Source organism: Cebidichthys violaceus, unplaced genomic scaffold (assembly GCF_023349555.1).
Source record: "Cebidichthys violaceus isolate CVI_PGR_0920_01 unplaced genomic scaffold, fCebVio1.0.p SCAF_14, whole genome shotgun sequence".
Taxonomy (NCBI): domain Eukaryota; kingdom Metazoa; phylum Chordata; class Actinopteri; order Perciformes; family Stichaeidae; genus Cebidichthys; species Cebidichthys violaceus.
The window spans coordinates 198,123-224,382 of NW_027176307.1; the positions used below are offsets into that span (position 1 = coordinate 198,123).

General features: G+C 44.4%; 1 protein-coding gene across 1 annotated transcript; it reads left to right on the forward strand.

Moving 5' to 3' along the window:
* The first annotated feature begins 191 nt into the window (after positions 1 to 191).
* On the forward strand, positions 192 to 25,075 carry extl3 (exostosin-like glycosyltransferase 3). The gene is made up of 6 exons (XM_068708335.1): positions 192 to 375; positions 18,454 to 21,064; positions 21,712 to 21,839; positions 22,740 to 22,884; positions 23,002 to 23,130; positions 24,186 to 25,075. Exons 2-6 carry the CDS (start codon positions 18,929 to 18,931, stop codon positions 24,393 to 24,395), a joined length of 2,748 nt encoding a protein of 915 aa, XP_068564436.1. The 5' UTR covers positions 192 to 375; positions 18,454 to 18,928; the 3' UTR covers positions 24,396 to 25,075.
* The last annotated feature ends 1,185 nt before the right edge of the window (positions 25,076 to 26,260 follow it).

Here is a 26,260-nt window from a genome sequence, read left to right on the forward strand (position 1 = left end):
ATATAGAAAGCTCTTCTGGTACAAATTCCCACACACCTCATAATGATAAATACATGTATTTGTTTTCCACGTTGACCACTTGGTGGAGCATTTCCCCCAATAATTCATGTAATTGAGCGACACGTTTAGTAAACACCGTTTCCCACAATTCTTTGCGGCGCGCTTGTCGGCACTGTTTGTGCAGCCGTCGCTCCAACAATGCAGCTTTTAATGGTGCTGTGAGCGGTGCGAACTGAAAAACGCAGCAACACCGCAGGCTTGTCCGGTGACTGTAGTCGTTCAAATTCAGCACAGCAGGATTTTTTTAACGGTTTGACAAACGTGCCACGCGGCTGTGACTCCGTTTTTTAGGACGTCCTCGACTCTTCTGCTGGGGTGAGTAGCGACCGAAGCTAACGCTGGTCTGCCAGTGTAGTTGAGAGCAAATGCATTTTGTTATGTTCGTGTGCTGGCTAGCAGGCTAGCTAATTGGCCAGATGAGACATATGGCCCCTTGTGTCTTTCCCCCTGCAACCCCCCGCCGGTCTTTAACCACCACAGTAGTCGTGGGATCCACTGTCCGCATTGTGTTTTAGATGCGGGATATTCTAACAGGTGTGAATATAAAAGGTTGATAGTTTTTATCAAGACTTTCGTGCAGTTGTGTCGTTCTCCGTAGCCGCTGCAAGTCGTGAGTCTGTTTTGCTTTGATCACGGGCTGAGGCACACGTCAACCAAAAGCCGGTGTGGTCGGTGCTTTACCGCGATGTTCACTTGCATGACACAGACCGACGTTATGAGCAGTCTGTATGTGGCTGCCACACATGTCGGGAATCCCAACATGTTCTTTAATGTGGATTTTCAAACCCACAACCCCCATAACGTGCCGCTCTCTTATAATGAGTAAAATGTCACGCCTAACTCCATTCATAAAAACGGACAATTAAATGTCGACTTGATTATTGGCAAGCATAAACACTGGCATGACAATGCGCACAAATTATGAAAACCACAACGAGCATCTTGAGTCCGACGATTGTTTTCTGCGACACATGGTAATAATACACGAACACTGATTATTAATGACGACTCCATTATTGAGCTAAGCATTTGGAAATGCATGATCTATTTGCTGTGGTCGGACAAAGGTTAGGGTCTCTCAAAATGTGGATAACACGTTTGACATTCTGCTCTGTCAGTCACGTTGTGCCTTTGCCTTTGAGCAAGGTAGCAATAACTGTAATAATGTATTTGATCTACTCATAGAGGAGATCATCAGGTATCGCTGCTCTCTTTGACTTTGCTCATTCATACTGTATTGATTCCATATAATATAGTTTAAAATGTAAAAAGGAGAAGTTTTATTTTGTCCCTGTATAAATGAGAGTTGACTAAATATCAGAAACACCCAAGATTGGACCATAACAACCTACTTGAAGGTAGAGAATAAGAGATGAGTGACGTGAGCCAGCCTCCAGTAGCCTCTATTAAGCCTTCATGCTTTGGATGTTAGTGGGAACACTGAGGTTCCCTGTCAGGGGCTTTTCTTTTACGACACGTTTCAGTCACCAGTAAATCAGTTTCCACTAAGATTTCTGAGCCCAAAGTTGATCACTTAACGGCGGCCATACCAGAGCTGTGTGGTCAGCGTATTTGTGGCTGTGTGCATCATCAGAGCAGGATTTGTGCTTTTCTTTTTACTGGGATGCTTTTGTCAAAACACATAATGCATCACGGATAATGAGTTGAATGTACGAGATGTTGTTGTTGTTGTTGTTGTTGTTGTTGTTATTTATTATCTCAAAGCCTGAAACTTGGTGGGGAAAATAAAGTCTCTGAGCAGGAACATATGTGGAGTCCTGAATCTGATGATGTAGAGAAAACTAAGAAGCAATTGAAAGGAACTGGTTATGTGAAACACAGAATACTCACCTGAGGTATAGAGGCAGTCAAAGATGTCGAGTCAGATTAATCACTGTCTGGATCGCATCTTCTTTCCTCACTCCCGTTCTAAGATTCAACTTTTCTTTTTCCTGTTATATTGTCAGCTATATTTGTGGTGCACTATTAGATCGGTGTCTGTGTTACCCCAGAGAGTGGTGTAGGTTGTAGTTTTCGTCGTTAAAGTCCGTGCTACAGTTTGTGAACGTATCGCAGCAGATGCTAGCGTTGGTTTGGTTTCAGATGGGTGTTTGTAGTTGGAGGCATTCTGTTCTGTGCTGAGATATAAACAGCAGCATGTAATACAGTGAACTAAGCAAAAGACTTTTTTTGGGGGGGGTTAATGTAGATCTATCCAAAGCTAAGATGGTCGTATGGGTTTTTATAGTTATTACTTTGTTAATATATATAGAAAAATGTGTGATTAGAAGCCCCCTGTTAGGTTAGGTTAGATTAGACCACAGCATGCATTAATATGACTTTATGAGTCCCATTGAGGACGAGGATATTGATCTTTTTCTCAGAGGGGCGTTTCTTTTTTTTTCACTTGTGGCCACACGGTATTTAACAAATGCCACAATGAAGAATAATTGCAAAATCAGCGTTTCATTATGTGGTAAGATGCTTGTAGATGTGCTGCCCTCATTTAATAATTGGACGCCTGCCTGATGCTTTCATTTTCAGAATTTTTCATATAGATTCCATTCCAGTGGCAACATATGTGCTGTTATAATGAATAAAATAGAATATTTTGTCTTGCGAAGGATGTTAATAGTTGGAAATACAACAAAGAAATCCCATGAGCTGCTAGATAGCAATTCGAAAGGCATTTTCTTGGCCTTTTTAAAACAAATTTCACATCATTGTTTAGCTCTCCGGCCTGAACTTGACAGCTTTGATTCACCGTCACAGCTCACTTATGGTCGTTCCCCAGCAGGTAGCTGTACCAAACAGCGGACCTTCCCCACCGCCCACATGTAGAAAGGTCAGTTAGTGCAGGTGCAAATGAAGTGCATCCATTATTAATGTCAGCAGTTACACCTGTTCTTAGTCTGGTGTGACAGTGAGGCATCATCTGATAACGGTCCACAGAAGGTGTGGGCGTGGCCTGAGACTCATCAATGAATCCTTCTACTCTAATAGACATGGAAGACATTTAGAATGGTCATAGCAGGAAAAAGCAGAGGTGTCAGGGATGGAGTATGTTTCTTTATTGCAGCCCTGATTTGTGGGTTTAGTCCGATTTTAAAAGTTTCACGGTCCAGAGCGAGAATAATTTGCACTGTGCTGTTGAACTTTGAGGCTCGGCCGTTAATTGCCACGTCCTTGTAACGAGGGTCTGGATGAATCATCGAATCGAGCCGCCCGACTCTCGACTTGCATTCTGTCAAATTGTCCTGCTCTCGTCTGACAAAGCGCCGAGGTTTAACTCCACTTGAACAGCCGAGTGTTCCTCTAATGAACATCTGCTTTAAGAGCCAGGAGCAGTTCGGCTACATTAACCTAGGACAGATCGCTCTGTACGTTCATTGAAGGACGGCAAGATTTTCTGTTTGTATTTTTTATTATTGCGACACGCAAGAGAGAACCGGATGGCGTGAATGAAAGTACTGACTGGAACAGATGTGGCAGTCGGAGCAGACGAATGCTGGGAAAAGAGAGATGGCAGGACTAGTTTTACTTTTTTGGCACAGTAAGCAAACAGCAGCTCTGCCTGCCGTGACTGCTAGTCGAGCGGTAGGATTTCTCAGCTAATTCATTTTCCAAGCGGCGATATATATTTCCTCAAATAGAAGCACCATTTGCCTCCCTCCAGCGGGCCTTAGTCAGTGCATGTCACTGTCAAGTTGAAGGTAAGTGCCTCATGTGAAGGAAGCAGTTAAAAATAAACTTAGCTGCAGGGCGAAAGTGGATATTTTGATTGTCAATACTTTCTCTTAAACAAGAGAGGAGTTTGACTAGTGACACACACACACACACACACACACACACACACACACACACACACACACACACACACACACACACACACACACACACACACACAAAATCACTTGCCACTTGTTGACACGTTGATTTCAAGCCCAGTGCGTTTTTGTACGGCTGATTGGCCGCTAACAACACGACTGAAAGTAGTGCGAATGCCCTACGCTGACACTCAGGTGCGATCTCTTTTGGGGTGGTACATTGCAAATAATTCTCTCGTGTCAGGGGGGGCTAATCACCCTGGCTCCTCTCCCACAATCCATCAGTGTCTGGAGGACGAGGCTCGCGGGGTTCTGGCAGCTGTTGTCGGGCTGAGTCAATCTGTTACGGTCGACGCCAGCGTGCACAGGAGGGGGAGAGGAAGAGCTCCCAGAAGGACACGGCGAGCGAGGCCGCTGCCGCTGCTGTGGGGAGATAACAAGAGGATTTATTTGTTAGGAGGGCAGGATTTCAGGGTTTGTGTGTTAATTTAGCTGTTTTCTCTGTAGAGTGTGTGTGTGCAGGGGGGAAGCCGGGTTGAAGGAGGAAGGGTTTTATAAGCACAATATTTCAATAAAACGTATGATAGTGGAGCCAAAAAATGTATCGGCGGACATAAAAAAAACATCGTTGATGAGCTTTTTAATCGTTTTTTTGTCATCTGTTAAGGAAACACGGAGGATTAGCAGCTTCCACCTGTGTTATACTGTTATTATATCGAATAATCAAACACTTTTTAAGACGTTTCACCTCTAATGGACATTTCTTCTCTGACATTTCATAGACTAAATATTAGAATGATTGTGAAACCGATCAATAGATTAATAAGATAATAAAAACTGGTTAATAAATAAACTTCTAGTTGCAGCCATTAACGGCAGAAACTATACTATTTAGTGCAATATGCCGAAAATAACTAGAGCACGTTCTTCTCCATATGCCTCGCTCATGATGTCCATGTACTGTAAGTTATTCAGTTGTCTTGGGTCAGCTGTGTCATTTCTTTTTTTTAACTCAAATCCATAGTCAATCCTTTTCAAAACAGTTCCATATCTACAAAATAATTGCCAGATATTTATGCAAGTGACATCAAAGTGAAATGTTTAAATTGGCTTTATTATTGAATGAGGACGGGTCTCGATGGATTTAACTTACTTGTGAGTGTTCCTCAGACACAGACTATTATCGTGGATTACAAACTAGCCCTGCGGTTGTTAATGCTGGGAGAGGGAATTGGCAGAGGCCTCCAGAATTGGAGTCAGTCGTCGAGGCAAATATTTGGAGCCGTACTTCCATTTGCAGGCTGCTGAGAGCGCTCGGCTGCTCGCAAGTTTTCGAGGGCAGACGGAGGAGAACGGCTCAATAACTTATTTTTTTTTTTGACATTTCTAGATGTAATACCACACTGACGAAAATAAGTGAGGAAGTGTCGCTGCCTGCAAACCAGCAGGTGTACTTGAGGACATACTGGGGCGGGGGGGTTCTGTTCCGAATCGGCTTTTTTTCACAGTAGACTTTTAGACTAATCATAGCAGGACAAACACAGGTGTATGTCATGACACTAACGATGGCTCTCTTCCATTCACCTGTAAACGCTCAACGCCAGGGCCCTGATATGACCGTCGCATGTTTGTTTTGTGTGGCAGACTTTTATCTGTGGAACATTCTAGACGTTGAGATGATAACAGGTGAAGACAGCTGTTGCTCTCTCTCGTATGCAGACAGTTGTTCGCCACGGTGATCCCGAGGATAACGTTTGTTTTATTTGTCCCCGGTCTCCCAATGTGCTCACAGTCACATCACACCAGTAAAGGTACTGGTATGTTCCTCTTTAAAGTGTCCGTCAAGTTGTAATGAAACATTTCTCTCCCTCTACACACCCCATCCAATAAGATAATCTGTTCCACAGTGTAGCAACACATGACATCATTGACTTGAAAACTGTAAAAATATATGTTGAAAAGTTAAACAAAACTTAGTATTCAGAATTGCAAAGGCTACAAACTTTTCTCCTTTTAACATTTGTGGAGTATTTTTATTTTTTTTGCTGCGTTCTCCTTTAATGATCCACGTATTGACTGGGGTTGGACACTGTTACGATACGGAAGTGAGACGCTATAAATTGTCAACCGTCAGAGTTAGAGATGCAAATTTGTCTCCCTGATAGTCGGCCGCCTTAACAATCAATAATCAGGTAATCATTAATGATTTCTGAAATAACTTGGCTGTTTTTCCATGTTTAATCACTGTCGTGTTGACAGATGTTCAACACAAAATCAGAGAAGGTTACATTAAGAGTCATAAGAACAGGTTAAGTAAACACAAAGTTGCTTGAATGATAAACTAAAAAAACACAAAATAATGACAATTGTGTTCTTCAGTGTTACTCAGCAAACAGCAACTTCAAGCTTCATTGGAGGATATGAATTAGATCAGACCAGATGTGTTGGACATATTTAACAATTAACTTTTAATCACAATTGCTGTAGCCTTCAACAGTAAATATCTGTAATGTTATCAAATAAATGTAAACCAGGTTACCCCAACCCCTTCAGTCTGACTGGTTTTACTGTAGCTAACGTTAGCCTAGCAGCTGGAAGCCGCTGCTCAGCTGTACAGATGTCCCAAACGATGATGTCACCTTATGTGTCCATTTACTGCCACGGCTAAAATGCATTCATACTCAGCAGGGGCGTGTCGCTCACACGGTTGATCACTTTTGTTGTTGTTGTTGTTGTTGTTGTTGGAAGCGTGTGTAATAGTGGAGTCCTGCTACCTCACACTCAGCCCTCAGCCTGCGTTAAAGGAGCAGCTGCTTCTGTTCAAGATGCATGTTTAGCGTTAGCCTCAGATAGCTTAAACTGTACAGCCACCAAAACAACAACTCCGTGGAATTTTTTCTCAACTGTGTGCTACACTCAACAGGAGGGCCTCAGAGAGCAGGGCGAGGCGCGCTGCAACGTATTGCTTCTGCGGATGGCATGGAGGTGCGTTTATTTACACTTTGTGAACCTTTTCGGAGGAGGGGCCACAAAACCAAACCAATCACTCAATCTCATTAAAAAGTAGGAAGCTCCACCTCGTGGTGCAACTGCATGCCACAGCAAATCGACACATCATATTCTGACAGTTACACCTCACGTCCCTCGTCTTCATTATCAGTTAATATATTTTGAATCGGTTAAATGAACTGCTAAGTGATTCGGTGTTCAACGACATCCCCAGTGAGAGACTTTGCCGCATCATTTATACCGTGGTAGCCAACACACCAACGTCTCTGCTTGTTAGGCCACGGCAGGAATGCTTTGTGGCAGTGTTGGATTCCTATGAGATTTTCACATCATTGTGGCGCACCTCGACTTTTCAGACATTCAGAACTGGTTGTTTTACCCATCAACTGATTCTCAAATGATTCAAATGTGTATAAAACGCATTGAAGTAGTGACAATAAAGCTTTCCTCTAAATCTCCTATTTTGCCAGTTTTGTACTAGATCTTTCCCACAGAGCTAATACTTACAGTTTCACTGTTGATTGGTGTGCATTGTCCCTGCAAAATAAATAAATTGGGTTGGCTTCAGGAAATAAAGAATATGGAGATGAGGAGGTTCAGTTGCGTCTATGATTTCTCATCCTCCATGTACTCCTTTAAACCGTTTGTGTATCCTACCTATACATAGAAAGACAGGATGTGATGGACATTGTGCCTTTATTTGAATTTACCTTGGATGTTGCTTCACCGAGAGAAAGAAAGCGGTTTCCTCAGACTCTCCTCTGTAGTGAACTTGATGTTTTCAATGAGCTTCCACTCTTGAATACAAAAGGACTCTTCCTGTTTCTTCCTGCCCTCATTCTGCTCCTTGTCTACAAACTGTTGTAGCTTTGAGCCGTCGAAGTTCTTGTGGTTGTGACCTGCTGGATTCACTTTGCTCCAGATTAAACATGATTATAGCCCAGGCGACTAATCAAGGTTGACCCTGACCGTCAAAGTTGTGACATCGCGTCTCGTGAAAGGAATTTACTTTAATTTAACTCTGCATTTGTGTCGCATGACCACTTTTATATAGACCTGCTTTGAAAAACGCAGACAACCTGTCTTATATTGGCTGAAATCAGAGTATAATTATAAAGCAGTAAATGCTAACATGAAATCCACACTGCATATCCTGCCGAAGTAGGAAAAGACTATTGATCAATGAGGGAAATTTGGATTTCATCGCCTGAATCTTACAACCCAAGAAGAAAATCTAATAAAACCATATTTTACAGTGTGTCCAATGTGATTAAGTTCTGGTTTGAGATGTTATTTGAGATAAAGTAACATCAATAGATGTAAAGAGATCAGTACAAGTATGAAAATGTATTGAGGCAATAACATTCTACTTGAGCCACAGAGTAGCCACACAATAACAATAATAATAATGATAATAATAAACACAGCCATGTTCATCCTGAATCTGGCTTTAGTTTCTGTTTTTACGTGACGCTTTATGTGTTTCTGCCAGTCTTTCACAGGCCTGTTTGTAGTCTCAGACCCTTATGTCCCTTTTCATCTCAGCCTAAAGTAATTATGGAGACGTGAATGGCTAAATGAGTACCATGTGGCAGCCTGTAATTAGATTTTTTGTAATGAATGGGTCAAATACCAGTTGCAGGCATTTGAGCACAGAAATTCCCTGTCTTATATCTTGTGTAAAATGTCTTATAACGGGACAAGGAGGAGAAGCTTGTTTGAACTTTGGTTCATCTAACATCAAATATGTGAGAATATTGAAGCTGTTCAGTAAATATTGGCAGATTTTAGTGTTAATACAAAGCTTTTTCTACTCTGCAGAGAAACGAGACCAGTTTCTAGTTAGGCCTCCATGATTACGGCCAAAATGATAATCAAGATTATCTTTTATCTTTTTTGAGATCATTATTATTTATCATGATTATTCAATATTTCGTTATTGCACTTTCAGATTTAAATAAACGGAGCACCGCTTTCGCTTTGATGTTGAGCTACTTGTACAGATGTTTGCGTCAAAATAAGACTATTATTAATTAATAATAAGGAAGCGCTTGATTTGCTATGCAGCTGAGTCTTCTATGACGGGAGCACGCTGTTTAAACAGCAATATCACAGTCAGTCATGTTCACTGTGGGAAGCCAAAAATCATGATTGCATTTAATCTTAGGTTAATTATGCAGCCGTGAGTTGAGTCAGGGCACAGTTTTAATACCTTTTGGGGAACCAACTGAAACATTTGAACTTACACGATGTGTCCTTGAAATGGTGCTGGAACATTTTCATGTCCCAAAATATCATTCATCCCCGTCCCTACTGAAAATTACATGTTGATAGGAGGTAGTGCTGGCCAGTATACCGGTTTAAATTTCCCGTATGATATACATTTTTCGTACACCGTCATACCGGTGCATAGCCGAAACAACTGCTGTAACTCTTCAATAGGCAGCTAAATATAATGTTCGCGCGAGCAGCGCTACGGTCGGAGCTAACGCTAGTTGTGTATTGAGAGGGACTCCTAAATTATAGTTATAACTTTATAACACAACAATTAATAACCCACAACTAACTCTCTTTAACAGGGCAACACCACGACACACAACAGTTTGTGACACATAAACAATTTGTAACACTAATAATTGTACATTTATAAAATTACACCGCCGAACGGCATGCTGGGTACAGCTCGCTAGCTAGCCCGTTAGCTAGTCTGTTAGCAGCTGGGAGAGGCTCCGTCAAAAATCAATATCAAATAGTCCAAAGTAATCCTCCTCAGTCAGTCTAAGCCTTAGTGCCACTGCGGTTCCCTTTACAGATGTAGACGACATTCTAGAACTTGTAGGAAATACCCTCAACAGAGACACTTTAAAAAGACATTTGACTCGTAAGGCATGCTCAATGTGAGCTCATAGTTCCATTAAATGACCTCATTAGCACTCCAGCTCATATGTAAATACAATTTCAAAAGATAAATGTATCACCAGACTGTGCAGGGATTGGAGAAGCCAAGAAATGCTCGTCAAACGCTGCCTTTCACACCGCGTTAGGAAGAATCCGTCGTGAATCTTGCCTACTAGAGTCTGCTCACTGAACTCACCTACATCTGCAGCTTCACTCTGTAACTTCAACACATTCACCTCTCTGTATTTCTCTCTTTTTAAAAAAAAACAAAACATTAAAATAGACAAATTGTTTTAGTGCACTTTGGTTAAAATAGATTCAGTCCAATTTCAATTTTATTTGACTTTAAAAACAGAAGTAAAGCCGTAATTAAATGAAAGGGAGCAAACCAGCTTCAAGCTCACCCTGTCCTTTGTTTACAGGGAGGAGCAAAGTAACGATGCTAATGAACCAGTTTTGGGAAACCAAAGGACACACAATTACATTTTTTGCCTACTGTGTGAATTTCTGGCAAAGGACAAAGCAAGCAAGAATTAAAAATTTATCCCTTTTTTTTTTTTTTTTTTTTTCTGCAGTTGGAGCTCATTAGCAAAGTGTGAGCTGTTGTGTGCTGAAAAACGAGGGAGTCCTGTGTGTCTGTACGTCTGCTCTGACTCTAATTGGCCGTCACACTCTCAGTTTTTCACCAACAGTCTCTCCTCTCTCTCCTCACCCCTGTGTGTGTGGTGGGGGGGGGGGGGGGGGGGAGGATGAAGCCTCCAGCTTGTTCCACAGCAGAGGCTTCAGTGACAGATTAGCACTCGCTGCAAAGCCAGTGCGATACATTTAGTTTGTTTTCACTCTCCCAGCTCAACACAGAGCCTCGTCTCTGAAGGTGCTGACAGGTTGGTCGACAGTTGTGATAACGTTGCCAGGAGAATTATCCGGGTACATGTTTTTCTATATGTTTTACCTTGGATTGTCTTTTAAAAGTCGAACATGTCCCCCCCGCAAGGACATGGGCACCTTTTTTTTCTTAGTTGAATTGCTCTCCTGTGTAATCTTTGTCATATTGCAGGAGCTTTGGAGGTTGGGAGGCACCCAGGCCCATCTGTCATTATGAACTCATTCCTTCTCTCTCTCTCTCTCTCTCTCTCTCTCTCTCTCTCTCTCTCTCTCTCTCTCTCTCTTTATCTGGCTACCTCTCTTTGTCTCTGCCCTGCAAAATGGTATTCATAAAAGTTATAAATACACGGACGCGTCGTGTGATGTTTGTTTCCAGTGAAGGGTGCGTTTCCTGTCTGCCTCCGTGTGTCTTTGTCTTCTCTGAGAGATAAAGGTGAACACACTCGTATCTTTTGCACTGAGCAGGAAGTGGTCAACGCAGAGGGCGACCTTAATTGCTCGCGCGCCGGGTCATCACCGTACCAAACACTCCCGGTGATCGTAACGACCTCGCTGTCCTCTCTTCAGCATTATTGGATCGTTAGAGGAGCAGCAGGAAGCAGCACCCACCAGCATCTCTGGGAAGTGTTCAGTGCTGATACAGGTTAAAGTTTAATGCCGTTATTTAAACTGTAATGAACTAAATCGCTTTAATTTGGCCTGTATGGCAAAGTGTTTAGTTCTCGAGAAAGCACATAAGGCCAGGTCTAAAAATGTAATAAAAAGAAGAAAAAGAAGCATGCACACTACCCTGGTTTTAAAAAGCACAGGTGAAACTGGTAATATTAACGATGGCTCAGTTCCATTAAGTGTCCCAACAAGCTATTCAGTGAGCCGGCATGCACAAACCAGGGCCTCCTCCTGGTGGAGTGCAGGTGTAGTTAATGTTCATAAATACAACCGTGCTTTTCGTCGAAGAAAAGGTCATAATGGGGTTAACATTGCAGACATCGATCATAAACCTGGTGTTTCAATCCGAGTATCAAACATCATGTTCAACACCTTCTCTAGGATTTGCCATGCGGACCCTATAAACTCTAAAATGCAAGGGAATTGTTAAAAATGGCAATTCCCAATCTCTGTAAACATCTGGATCCCTCTCTTCACCTGTTCTCAATATAAGCGATAGAAGAAATAAATAAGTGAATCATCATAACTGTCGATTTATTTGCATTTTGTGAACCAACTAATTGTTTCAGCACCAACTATCACATCGTTTTTTTTTTTTCTCTCTTAGATTCTTAGATCTAAAATAAGACTCACATTTTCTGACTTTACATTAACTCTTTGAGAACGACTCCACAGCCCTACAGGCACTTCTGTTACTAGTAAAAAAAATAAAAAGTCCTTGAGATGGCTCAGTCAGCCGTCTGCAGATAAGCTGTGATCCGTGGCTGAAACAGCTGCTCCCCTCACACAACCCTATGACTGTGCTTTCCCCTGCAGCTGCTTCCCCCCCCCCCCACCCCTTCACCTCCATGGGGAGTGCCCTACCTCGATCCTCTCCATGAAATCACAATTAATTATTTGAAGGGTTGTCTGCAAAGCGCGATGAGCCAGAAGCCCCTTAAGGGGAGAAATGCATCAGGATAACCTGGAGTCCCAGAAGCCATGATGAGTTTCTGAAGTGCAGCAGCATCACCTCCAGAGCCCCGTGTGCTCGCTGCTGCAGTCAGCTACAGTGGTGTGTATTGTGGATTTAAAACATTCACATGCTTTTTTTTCTTTTACTGGTGTCTTTGTTCTACTTAAGAGTAGAGCTTAGGGCTGCAACTAATGAATATGTAAAAGCAAACGTCTGGGCCTGAAGCCCAAGGTGAAAACGTCCAATTTCTTGTTTTGTCCAAACAGTTGAAGACCCAAAGTTATTCGATTTAAAATAGATTTAAAAAAACAAACAAACAGAGCAAAGCAGCAAATCTACACATCAGAGAAGCTAGAATAAGGACTGGTTTGGCATTTTTGCTAGAAACATATAACAATCTATTTTACAGCACAGGCTGCAATCACACCAATCAATCGACAGCTCTAGTACAGCTTGATCATTGGTGACAGAATGGAATCATTAGTGAGACAATTTATGACTGTGACTGCTGATTCACAACCCTGACCAGCTAAGAAAAAATCCATTAGAAAAGGTTAAAAAATAACAAGTGAGGAACACTCGCTGCCCTCAAACACCTATTGTAATATAATATATGTGCGGAACATTTATTTATAGAGAAAGAAAGAACACTAAGTTATTTTTCTTATTGATTTCTCTGCATTTACGATAAGTGGTCCCTACAGTATATTTAACCTTCCTGCAGCGGCTGTGGAAGTGATGAGTGGCTGACTTATTGCATTGTAACAACAAGAGAGAGACCTTTCGTCTTTGGCGGCGTTCTTTTGGACCATGTGGTTTGGATGTACTGTGACTCGTGGCACATGTGGGCTCAGCTATGTTGTGTCTCAGATCCATGACTGAAATGAGAGAAAGTTGGAAGTCACTGTCAAATATCTCAACAACAATTTATTCAGTAAATTGCCATAATATATTGTTCATACATTCTTGGTCCCCAGAGGATGAGTCCTGCTCAGCTCCAGTGGCATCACAAAGGTTCAAGTCTTTTGTTTTTCATTGAAATATCCCGACAGTCATTGTGCAACAAACACACAAATCTTTCTTGTCCTGTTGTTGCTTCCCAAAGACTCGATCAAGAGCCAATTTGGGCTCAAGATGAATCTCGAAGAGTAAAAACAGATATTTAAAACTAGCCTTCTTCAGTGTTGTGAGTCTTTACGAAGTACACCATCATTAGGTCAAAAATATCAGTTTGTTCAGTACTTTGATTTATGACAAAATACCTGCAAAAGTGTCGTCATTTCCATTAGCCTCAGCTGCAGTTTGTGGTATTAATTAGCAAATATTAGATGAACATAAATAAGATGTTAGCATTGTCACTGTGAGCCAGTTAGCATGAGGATGTGAGCATTCAGCTAAAAGCTTTAGATTCTGTCATTTTACCATTAAAAAAAAAAGTATATATATATATATATATATCAGAAAAAGATTCAGTGTTTCCACTTAGGACGCCCAACCAGACTAATTGATTACGAAGGAGGCTGACTGATAAATTACAGATTGCTTTATGACAGTTTGTCTTTGTTTATTATTCATTTTTCTGATTGATTAAGCCGTGGAGGAGAGCATTCGGTGTGGAAAATCACTCTTGAAGTCCGTCTTATCATTAGAAGAAGATATTTCTAAAAGGAAATTCAAAGATCCATCTTCTTAATATTTCATCCCTCGCGGTACCTTCCGTCTTTGAGCCCAGCTAGCCGGGGCCTTATTAAAAATACAAGCTGTGTGATCTTCCTGTCAGCCTTTTAAAATCCCTCACTTCGTCTTACGATCTGTCAAAAGCTCAGTGAGATGCTTCACAGACACGTGAAAAAAACCACCATCACTCAGACAGAAACTTCAATACTCACAAGCTGCTGCTGCTGCCGCCTTTCCCCGCCTTCCCCACACGAGATGCGACCCCCGGAATTGCGCTGATTGTCGTAAAGTAAAAGCCCGTTTATAGTCGGATGTCATTTCTGTTCTTCTCGTTCCTTCAGAGAGGAATTTCAGGACCGCCTCAGAAAAGCCAGTGTGCAGAGAGACTGTTCAAACATTTATACAAGCGCTTGCCCTCAAATGTCTGGGAACTGGAAAGTAGCGTCTCGCTGCTTCATTCGGGCTCTGAGCTCCTCGTTCTTTTTTGACTTCGGATGAAGATATTCTGCCCAAATCTTCTTGGTGTTAATCCCAACACGATGCATCTCTGAGTGCCTGCACACCCCAACATTCTCTCACGCTCTCTGACTGAAGAACTTGATCTTTATTGACACTCAAACCTGCGTTAAATGCAACTCGTCAGTTTCCATACCTCCTAAATCAAATTAACAGGCTGCTAGACTAATACAGTCTGCGTTATTCATAGGCCTCGCCGGTAATTTGCTGACTAAGTCATTGCTTGCTCAGTGCTGCTCACCATGGTCGAGCAAAAGGCTTTTTTTTTTTATCTGGGTCATCAGTGGTGCGGCTGTGCTTTTTAGCTTCTCCTGAAAAGACCACGGATCGCTTGATTTGAACGTGTTGCAGGATTTTAGCCTTCTGAAAAGGGGGGATGGGTCCTACATCATATCTGCATTCATTTTTCAGTATGAGTACTGGAGTATTTACACTATGATAAACAGATTAGTCATCATATGTAAGGATGTAATTCAGTGGGGCAGAATATTTGCCGAGAATAATATAATCTGTGTTAATTGTTCCCTGCAGCCATACAGTAGAGTTGTTATGGTACCAGTCTGAGCTTTTTGATTCTTCCAGCACCTTTTTATTTAAGATGAAGCCGGGTGAAGCGCTGGTTGTCCTTCATTTATGATGCCAGTATCAGAAATGCCTCCGATAGCAGTAAATACGGCTACATGTAAGAATGCAAGGGTTTGGTTTTGAGGGGAGAACCTAGTGTCGCCAATTTCAACACCAGCAACCGTATATTCTTGATATGCTTTTGTTTGTTTTTGATTCTCTGGTATCCGAACTGAAAAAAAATTGGCATTGGAACATCTGTTTTTTCCCCCGTGGCTTCATTTAATATTGTCAATGCAGACTGTGTTGTGAAAGGTGACGGCAAGGACATATCAGTATCTCTCTTTGAGTTCAGATATATTCTCTCTCTCTCTCGCTCTCTCTCTCTCTCTCTCTCTCTCTCTCTCTCTCTCTCTCTCTCTCTCTCTCTCTCTCTCTCTCTCTCTCTCTCTCTCTCTTTTTTGCACTTGTGCCCAAAGCCTTCAAGTGAAAATGGCTCCAACGGCAGCCCTGTAGGTGCTTAACACCAAAGTGCCTCGCAGCTCGGCGGTAGGTAATGGCGGCATTATCATTGATCCCTCACGAAGTAAATCCGGAGCGATCGATGCTTTCCTGTGTGTTTTCCATGCAAACAGCAGTCAGATTAAGCCGGCCGCAGCGGAGAGGAGACATTCTGCAGATTAGAAAGCTACAACCGAAGAGATTGAGATTTAGTTTCTATCCTTGTGTGTGTGTGTGTGTGTGTGTGTGTGTGTGTGTGTGTGTGTGTGTGTGTGTGTTGCTCCGTTTCCCAGAAGCAGCCACGGGCGGAACTTTCTAAACCAGCGTGTGTTGTTGGCTCCAGATTAGGCCCAGCAACAGCGTTTGCCAACATCTGTCTGCCATTACTCCTGTGACACTGGCAGTCATGCAGCAATTAATCAGACTGTTGCGATAGCCGCCACTCGGGTCACTCTGCACCTCGGGCGCATCACGAAGCAGCAGGACGAGGGTCAGCGTTCGGAGGGTCGCGTGTCCTGGGAGAGCTTTGACTGTACATGTTCCTGTCTAACGTCACTAAAAAAACCTCTGGCCTGTAGGTTCTGTTCAGGACCAGAGCATCTTATCTAATGGTAACCCGGGATGCTCCGGTTCTGGCAAAGCCGGCCTCTGGTCAGTAGCTTGGTCAGGGTGTGGTGGTGTTTTTAAATGCAGATTAATCCAGAAGTATTCATGCTTAGTGCTGCTGGAAACGCAACTTTGCGATAATTGCAGATTCAGAAGGCAATACGTTTCAGTTATTCTCGAAGGTATTTTAGTGCGGCGCTGAATCTGCAACCTTTAAATCAAGCTTATACACCAGGGCTGAAATGATTAGTCGATAGCGAGGAAATCAATCATCAACAATAATAGATTCATCGTTAAAGTCATTCATCACAGGAGAAAGCCTCTCATATGTGAGGATTTGCTGCTTTTTCTTTTTTCCATCCTTGAATATCTTTTGGGTTTTGGACATTTGAAGACGGCACTTTAAGCTCTTGGAAACAGCGATGAGCATTTTTCATATTTTTAAGACTGAAGGATTCACATCCAGCTGTTTTGATATTCGACTATTCGTTTCTGTCATATTTGTCAAGCAGAACATCATCGGATCTCAGCTTCTCAAATCTGAAGCTTTGCTACTTTATATATCATTGTAAATGAAATATCTTTGGGTTTTGTGTTATTATTTGAACAAAATAATGAAGGTGAAGACCTTGGGGGTCTGGTGAATTATAGTTTTCATTATTAATCGATGAGGTGGATGATGAAAATAATTGTTTCAATCCTACTGCGAAAAAGAAAATATGTAGGCAGAGGTGTGTTTTGACATTGCGCTGTGTTTGCCAGCAGAAAGCCGTGTTTCAGGTTTAACATCATGTAGCCTGATAGTATGGAAGGTTTAAGGTGCATTCAGACGTGCAGCTACAAGGAGGCAAGTAGCAGCAGGATGGCGGTCATTTTAGGCAAGAGGAAATCACGTGGCTGCCATGTGATTGGACAGTACCTTTCTACATTCCTCTGCTTGACAGGCGTACGCACACACACACACACACACACACACACACACACACACTCACACTCACACTCACACTCACACTCACACACACATGCCAGCTGTGTTGCAAGATGCTGTTTTTCAGGAGTCGGGGGGGAGTAATCTCTAAACATCAGAAGTGCCCGTCCCCTGGAGGCGGCGTGGAGAAATGATTACTTGACTGAGACAGAATGAGAGATGGCTTCTTTCTTTTTTTTCCCCTCTATGTTTGTTTTAAAGATGGCATCTGTCTACGTTTTGATCCAACCTGGCAGTAATGAAAACGTTACAGCCGTAGAGGGTTTGAATGCACCAGTCGTGGGAATAAAATCCTTATCAAGAGGAGCTGTTATGTCGGCAAAAAAAAAAAAGATAAACACCACCTGCGTTCCTTTTTTTTTCGCCTCCGCGACCGCGTCACTGAGCGGCGCTGCTGTATCGAGGCTCACGCTCGGCATTGTGGGGCGAGCGCTTGTGTTTGATAAGGGTTGTTTGGCACTTGGCCTGTCGAACATCCTCCAGGCTTGTGCTGCGGGTCTGATAAAGCTGTGGAGCTCAGAATGCAGGCTTCCCTGCAAAGAAGCGATCTGAGCCGATTTATTTTTTTGTTTAATTACGCTCCCGATGTAAGACTCTTTAGGTGACGTTCACGCCTGTTTAAGGGGACTCGAGCCCTTTATATCCTGAAAGCTCACCTCCGTTGGCCTTTTTGGAGCATCTTGAAAACTTTGTGAGGAAGCTGGCAAGAGTAAAGTAGTCTGAGCCTTTTACTCTTCTGAGCCACATCCACATCACTCTCTGGACCGTTATCAGGGATGCGCAGTAATTTGAGTCAGTGATGAGGTCGGCGTGCAGAAGAGGCCTTTTTAATGAGATTTACTGGAGGTGATGGTGGTGTTGGCTCGCCTGCTGTGTGTGTGTGTAGCTCACTAGTGAAGGCTCTCCCCTGTTTTTGTTCTCTTTCTCTATGACTTGGAAAGACAAGAAATTGAAAGGGGAAAAAAAAAGATACACCCTCTGGTATCCTGCAGCACACTGAGGATTTCTCCTAGACTAAGCAACCGTGCACATAATGCAGTGGAGGAGCTGCAGAGCTTGTTTTACAAAGAAACGTGTACGGTGGCGGACTGTGGAAGGCCTGACTATAAATAAATGTTTCTGTGGACCTCACCTTAGAGCCGTGTCGCATTTCAGAATAAATAAATAAGACTGCTTTGTGGGTTCCACCTGTTAAATCCAGCTCATTCATTCTCATAGTTAATTAGTCCCTTTTGATATACAGATAATGATTTAATCATTGTCACTAATTGGGTTTCCTTTCTGTTTTTCTCTCCTAGGTTTCCTAGATTTTTGAAGCCCCATCTCCAGAGGGATTCCTGACAAGGGGGCCAGAAAAATGAGCACAACCCAAGTAGAAGCAACTGTCCCAACCGGCTCACTCACTGCGCTGTGAGCAGCCATGCCCTCCCTTCATCAACCATCGAGGGGAACCCCTCTCGAGACGCGGGACTGTTTTCTGACATAGATTTGGAAGAATTGGAACCAGAAATGGCATTGGTTTGTGTGGGCAGTAACGCATCAGAGTACATTTTAGAATACAGGTGAGGCTGAACCTCTAGCCAATACCCACAGGACTCTTAACGGGAGGTAAACAGCCTCAGATGACTTTCACGCAAGGACGGAGCCACAGCCCAGCTTTGATGATTTAGTATCCATCCCACTACCTTGCTGACAAGGTCGTATCATGGCTGCTGCTGATCCCCATTGCAACGGTTCCTTGGCTGGGCGAGGAGCAGACTGAGAGAGTCAACCATGCAGCGTAACGGCGGTGGGGGGGGTGCCGGCGGCCAGCCGTGGGTCCTGCGGCGCGTGCGTCTCACCTGGCTGAGTTTCATGCTCTTCTTCATCCTGGTTTTCTTCCCGCTCATCGCCCACTACTACCTCACGACCATCGACGAAGCCGGGGGCCCCGACAAGCGCATCTTCGGGCCGCGGCCCGGCGGCGAACTGTGCGAGGCGAAACACGTGCAGGACTTGTGCCGGATTCGCGAGTCCGTCAGCGAGGAGCTGCTGCAGCTGGAGGCCAAGAGGCAGGAGCTCAACGGGGAGATCGCCCGACTCAACCTGCGCATCGAGGCCTGCAAGCGGAGCATCGACAGCGCCAAGCAGGATCTGCTGCAGCTGAAGAACGTCATCAGCCAGACGGAGCATTCCTATAAAGAACTGATGGCCCAGAACCAGCCCAAGTTATCACTACCGGTCAGGCTGCTGCCAGACAAGGAGGACCCGGGACTGCCGCCGCCCAAGTCGGCCCGCTCCTGCCGCCTGCGCTCCTGCTTCGACTATGCGCGCTGCCCTCTTACTTCTGGGTTTCCCGTGTACGTCTACGACACGGGCTCCTATCCATGGGCGGATTATCTCGACCCGCTGGTGAAGCAGGCGTTTGCAGCATCGGTCAAGAGCAACATTTATGTAACCGATAACCCCAGCATTGCTTGTCTGTATTTGGTGCTGGTAGGAGAGCTGCAGGAGTCCTCCTCCCCGCCGCCGTCACCTTCAGAGCTGGAGAAGCAGCTTAAAGCTCTCCCTCACTGGAGGTCCGATGGACACAATCATGTACTGGTGCATTTCTCTAGAAAGTCCATGACACAGAACTTCCTGTATAATGTGAGCACAGGCCGGGCGGCGGTCGCTCAGTCCACCTTCCTGGAGCAGCAGTACCGCGAGGGCTTTGACTTGGTCGTCTCCCCACTGGTTCACGCCCTCTCGGAGCCAAATTTTTTGGAAGTGCCCCCTCAAGTTCCCGTAAAGAGGAAGTACCTCTTCACCTTCCAGGGGGAGAGGGTGGAGTCACTGAGGAGCAGCTTACAGGAGGCGCCGCCTCAGTCTTTCGAGGAGGAAATGGAAGGAGACCCACCGGCCGACTACGACGATCGCATCATCGGCACCTTAAAGGCGGTGCAGGACAGCCACCTGGATCAGGTGCTGGTAGAGTTCACCTGCAAGAACCCACAGCCGAGTTTGCCGACCGAGTGGGCTCTTTGTGGAGAGAGGGAGGACAGGCTGGAGGTCCTCAAGGCTTCCACTTTTGGCTTGGTTATTGCTCCAGGGGACGGACAGCTGGTGGCCTCAGCGGGCTGCGGGATGAGGCTCTTCGAGGCCCTCGAGGTAGGGACCATTCCAGTCGTGCTGGGGGACCACTCCAGACTACCATATCACCAGTTTATCCGCTGGAGTGAAGCAGCCATTATAGTCCCCAAGCCTCGCGTCACAGAGCTCCACTTCCTGCTCCGCAGCCTATCAGACAACGACATGTTGGCGATGAGGCGTCAGGGCCGCTTTCTGTGGGAGACCTACTTCTCCACCACGGAGAATGTTCTTAACACCCTCCTGGCCAGCATCCGAACCGGCATCCAGGTTCCTGCTGCGCCCATCAAAGAAGAGCCCGCCCACGAGATCCCCCACAAAGCAGGGAAGATGGCAGGAACCGACGCCAACCTGGCCGACAATGGGGATCTGGATTTGGGTCCTGTCGAGACGGAGCCCCCCTACGCCTCTCCACGCTTCCTCCGCAACTTCACGTACACGGCGGCAGAGACTTATAGAACGTGGAACCGGGCCCCGGGGCCATTCCACCTGTTCCCTCACACTCCTCTGGACCCCGTGCTGCCCTCCGAAGCCAAATTCCTCGGCTCAGGTACTGGTTTTAGGCCCATCGGTGGAGGTACGGGAGGCTCGGGGAAGGAGTTTCAGGCAGCTCTGGGAGGAAATGTGCCCCGAGAACAATTCACCGTGGTGATGCTGACGTATGAGAGGGAGGAGGTGCTGATGAACTCTCTGGAGAGACTGAACGGCCTGCCGTACCTCAACAAGGTAGTGGTGGTGTGGAACTCACCCAAGCCTCCGTCGGACGACCTGCTGTGGCCAGACATCGGCCTGCCGATTGTGGTGAGTGCTCCTCCAGAAAGAGTTCAACAAATGTACACACATTCATCTAAATGGTGTTGGTTTCTTTTACAAGGGATACATCTCTGTCACATCCTGTCTCTCTGAAGTGCGAAAAAAAAGAAAAGAAAAAGTAAGCTGAAGTACATCACGTTGAGCTGTTTGGATCGGCGCCTCTTTGAAACTCTGCAGGAGTCCACACCAATTACCAGCAGCTTCACTAAAAAGACGCGCAGGAGTCTGACATCCATGAATAATACAATTTGTGCTTTTTTTTTTTTTTTTTTTGAATTAAGCTCTGAAAAATAAAATATTCATGTGGTTCATATTCACACCATTAGTTTGTGACGGGGACATGTGGTGCGCTGTGAAAGAGGAGCTGAAGAAATAGATTCCGTGGCGAGTCTTTGGTGTTACCTGGCACTGAGCTTGTACAGCATATTTACTGCTTCTGTAGGGCACATGTAAACCTAGATTATAGGACGACCTCATGTATGGAATACCTCTGCGCTGAGATGAGTCTTACTGCAGTTTAATCACGAGTCATATGCAGTCACGAACAATTTTAAAAGTAGAGCTCTGTTACTCGACTACACTTTACGTTTCTAAAAAATGTGTGACAGAAACGCCGTTGTCTTCTGCGCCCGCAGGTTGTCCGCACAGAAAAGAACAGCCTCAACAACCGCTTCCTCCCCTGGGACGCCGTGGAGACCGAGGCCATCCTGTCGATTGACGACGACGCTCATCTCCGCCACGATGAGATCATGTTCGGGTTCAGGTCAGTGATGGTGACCGAATGCACGCGGCCCGAGGGACTCGTATATTCAAGAGAAACACCCTATAGAGAAAATTTGAGAAACCGAACCAACCACTTAATAAAAGGGAACCGTGTTTCCTCGTAGTCATGATTAATTTGCTTATACTGTAGCTAGATAAGCTGAATGTGAAGGCCATGTTCAGACCAATTAAAAGAGCATGTTGAGCCTCTCCCAGACTCGTCTACAACTTGGTGCTGTAACAGCTTGTCCAGGCAGGCAAGGTGTGTGTGTGTGTGTGTGTGTGTGTGTGTGTGTGTGTGTGTGTGTGTGTGTGTGTGTGTGTGTGGGTGGGTGGGTGGGTGGGTGGGTGGGTGGGTGGGTGTTGGGGGGGGGGGGGGGGGGGGGGTTCCATTTGACATGAATTATCTCAAACTCTCCCAGAATTACCCAGGAATGTTTCCTCGCCTCCACTCTCGCCCCAAAGAGGAAGCATTACGCAGCAGCTGACTCTCGCATTTGAGACGTTGGACTGCTTTTTGAAATTTCTTGCGTCGTCTGTGTCTGCAGAAGAAACTCCCAAGTATCTAATCTAATTAACTGAAACATTCCTGCAGTTACTGGGCTCCATTATGTGTAAATATGAGCCGAGGGGGACAATTTGGTTTTAAATCTACTAGTAGAAGACAACACAGTGGTTACTTAATTGCTCCCAAGAGGCAAATAGTTGTCACATTGCTTGTATACAGTAGATTACAAGTTTAGACAGATGGATGTGAACAGACAGACACATGGAAACCAAACTAATGACCATTAAAGAAACAAAGGGACAAACACTGATTCATTCTGCCCGCTCACGTCTTGATTACTCGATTTTTGAAAGGAGGAATTCTGCTGACTTTGTGTTCTGCGGTGTGTCGCAGAGTGTGGCGTGAGGCCAGAGATCGCATCGTTGGTTTCCCCGGGAGGTACCACGCATGGGACGTGAACCACCAGTCCTGGCTGTACAACTCCAACTACTCCTGTGAGCTCTCCATGGTCCTGACAGGAGCTGCTTTCTTTCATAAGGTCAGATCTTATACTCCTCACCACTCCAAAAACAAAAAACCAAAAGACATACAGCATTCACCTGAATCGATCTTTATGGCCGTCTCATTCACTCGTCTTGTATTTTTTTTTTTGCAGTACTACGCCTACCTGTACTCCTACGTGATGCCCCAAGCCATCAGGGACATGGTGGACGACTACATAAACTGCGAGGACATCGCCATGAACTTCCTGGTCTCTCACATCACCCGCAAACCACCCATCAAGGTCAGTGACGGAGCACATGCTGTGCTCAGCTCAGCACCCGCAAACTTTGTGTGTCCCCCCCCCCTCAGGGCCCTGTGTGTTTATGTTTTTGCCCACTTAGCCTCGCCATTACTCAAACTGACGTATCCAATATTCCACACAAATGATAAATCCAAAACACAAGATCGAATCGGTGCTTTATGCCTGATTTGTCCACTGGATTTTTATCGGAAGGACATTTGTTCAGCTGAGCGTATTGGCTAGACAAATAATTATAGCAATCCAGCCGTGGAAGCTGTTGGAGCAAAAAAAATGTTATTGCAGCCCTCAGTTTAAGTTCTTTTTGATTTAGTGGCGCGTTAATATTCAGGGGTGTTTCAGAGGGGAATTAAGGACTGCTTTGATGGAGTGTGTTGCATGACAGCAATTCGCTGTTAGGAATAAGCCTTGTGAATAATGAATTTGGGGCAAGTTTGAATGTGGAGGCCTAAATGGAGACGGACTGTATTTCTCTTTTTAGCCCAAATAAAACGGCAAATCGATTGATTTCATGCGTCACTGGTGATGAATTCACAACAATCAAATTCTGCTTTTAGGGATATTTGTCTTTTTTCTTCAACATTTACGTAGTTTTAAACAGTAACTTCAGTACTTTCCAACCTGGACCCTATAATCCCCAATTTTGGAAATTGGTCCAGCATTGAGGGATGACGCTGCAGTTTAATCACTCGGAGTTATTCCTTACCCTCAATGTACGTTCTCTAAAAGTGAATTATTGTCTAACAACATTATGGCAAAAAAAAAAAAAACCTTTTTGAACATTGGGTCCAGGTTGAAATAAAACCGAACTTACCCTTTAATGACTTAATGACCCCATTTTGCTCACAAGCTTACATATTTGGTCGAATTTTTCACAGTATGTTCTCACTTTTAACATCGCAAAAAAAAAAAAAGATGACGTGTTTGGCAACCATAACGCGATCTCTGATAACAAGTTTGGCAAAGGTTACTAATACTACCAATAACAACACAGATGACAACCCGACTGACCGTCTCTCTCTCTCTGTCCGTGTTAGGTAACGTCTCGCTGGACGTTCCGCTGTCCCGGCTGTCCTCAGGCCCTGTCGCACGACGACTCCCATTTCCACGAACGCCACAAGTGCATCAACTTCTTCGTCAAGGTGTACGGCTACATGCCACTGCTGTACACGCAGTTTCGCGTGGACTCTGTGCTGTTTAAGACTCGTTTGCCCCACGACAAGACCAAGTGCTTCAAGTTCATCTAGCAGCGGGCTGAGTGGCCCAGCAAAGAGACAAAAAAAAAAAAAAAAAAGCAGAGAGGACCGAAGGACTGGAAGCATTTATAAGACCAGCAGCTCCCACTGCGAGCAGTCATGAGGATGGATGGACTGCTGGATAAACGGGCAGAAGGAAAGGGGGGGAGGGGGGGGGGGGGACAAGTTAACCTTAAAAGCTGTTGGCTTGGTAGTCTAATCCACAACTCGACACAATTTGAGGAGTGGAAGCTGAAAGGAACCACTGCCAACAAAATAAGCCTTTCCAGTGGATGTCCCTCCTCCGTTTTCACGTTCTTCAATCACGCTCGATCATCAACCACTACAGATGTCATTCGCACCTCTCACCGGCCTGCTGAGGAAAGAGGACGGTTGTACGCAGTGTACAGAAACTCTCCCGCGATAAACTCCACCTGACTGGAGCTGTCGGTTACCGAGTCACTGACAGACTGATGTCGGGCTGCGTTTCGGCCCAGCAGCTTGTTGACAGTTTCAGTAAGTAGAGCAAAAGTGGCAGCAGCACCCGGTCGCCACTGCGTTTTCTTTTTTTTCCTCTCCATTTAACAGTTACAAACTGTACTTCTTGTACATGGACGTGATAGAAGCACTGATGGTCAGAAGTATTTTATTGAACAATCTTTCTTCTTTTTTTTTTTTTTTTTTTTAAATAATGTCTAAATGTATAAATCTGTCGAACGAACATTTTCCAGAACGTCTGCCTGTGGGAGATCAGACACTCGGCTCGTTGGTCCGAAAACGAGACAGGACCTTAACTGAAGAGTCGGCCCGATCATGTTTAGCAGTGTTACGTTCTCCAGAAGGAATTCTCTTCAGCGGTCACCATAATGCCTCAAATTTGTCATGAAAACCAGCCACCATTTTTGTTCTGCTTACAGGATCTGCACTCTCTGAGGCCTGTTTTTTTTAATGCTATAAGGCGTTTACTGATGTTTGTAAAACTGGTCCGAGGTTGAAGTAGTCATGTTTAAATGTAATAATATTAACCAATCGACGGTTACAATGTCCCCTTACTGAAGTGCAACAAGGTCAAGAATCACAGCTGCCAAAATGTGTTGTAATTATAAAGACGATTAAATGTACTATTAGGATTATGGATTTAAAAGAAAAAGAAGAAAAAGAGTTGAAAGGGAATAGCTTGACGTATTAGGAAATAAACGTGTTTACTTTCAGGCAGAGAGTTAGATGAGAGTCTTCGCCTCTCTAAAATCTGTCGAAGCTTAGTTTAGCGTTCGGACCGGGAAACAGGAACCGCTGAAGCTCACTGACTAACATCTTGTTTGTTTTACGCGTTAAAAAACAAAACAAAAAACAAGTTTGTGTTTCCAGATATTCTCATCTAACTCTCCACCAGAGACCAAATAAGCATCACCTATTGAACTATTGTCTTAATATATTGCCAGTTCCGGCTTTGAGACAGAAGCATAAGATTTGTCCCGCCATGGTTGTGTCACCTGCCTGTATAGACCTCTTTCCCCAGCTCAGACAGAAACGTCACTTTACCGTGTCGCCGTGTTGGTTTCACTTTTTCTTTTTCTTTTTTTTTTTCTTTTTCTTTTTTTTTTTTTACCATTGCTTGATGAATGTTTTCTTTGCCAAATAGGTACGATGTCTGCTGCTTTACAGCACAGTCTGCAGGGTGCACAGTGTGACCGGCTGCTGACCGGATGCAGTCTGGTACACCCTCATCCACTCCGCATGGTGCTCTTTAGGAGTCGATCCTTTTTGGAGCCTTTTCCCCATCATGTGTTATAAATCCAAAGTCCTTTTATTTGACCTCTAATCTGAACAAAACGATCAACCGAACGAGTTCCTTTTTAAAAAAGAGACATTTGGAT

Coding starts and splice junctions, on each gene's coding strand:
- extl3 (XM_068708335.1), top strand. CDS start 18,929: ATGCAGCGTAACGGCGGTGGGGGGGGTGCCGGCGGCCAGCCGTGGGTC. Junction 21,065..21,711: donor ACATCGGCCTGCCGATTGTG/GTGAGTGCTCCT, acceptor CTGCGCCCGCAG/GTTGTCCGCACAGAAAAGAA. Junction 23,131..24,185: donor CCCGCAAACCACCCATCAAG/GTCAGTGACGGA, acceptor TGTCCGTGTTAG/GTAACGTCTCGCTGGACGTT.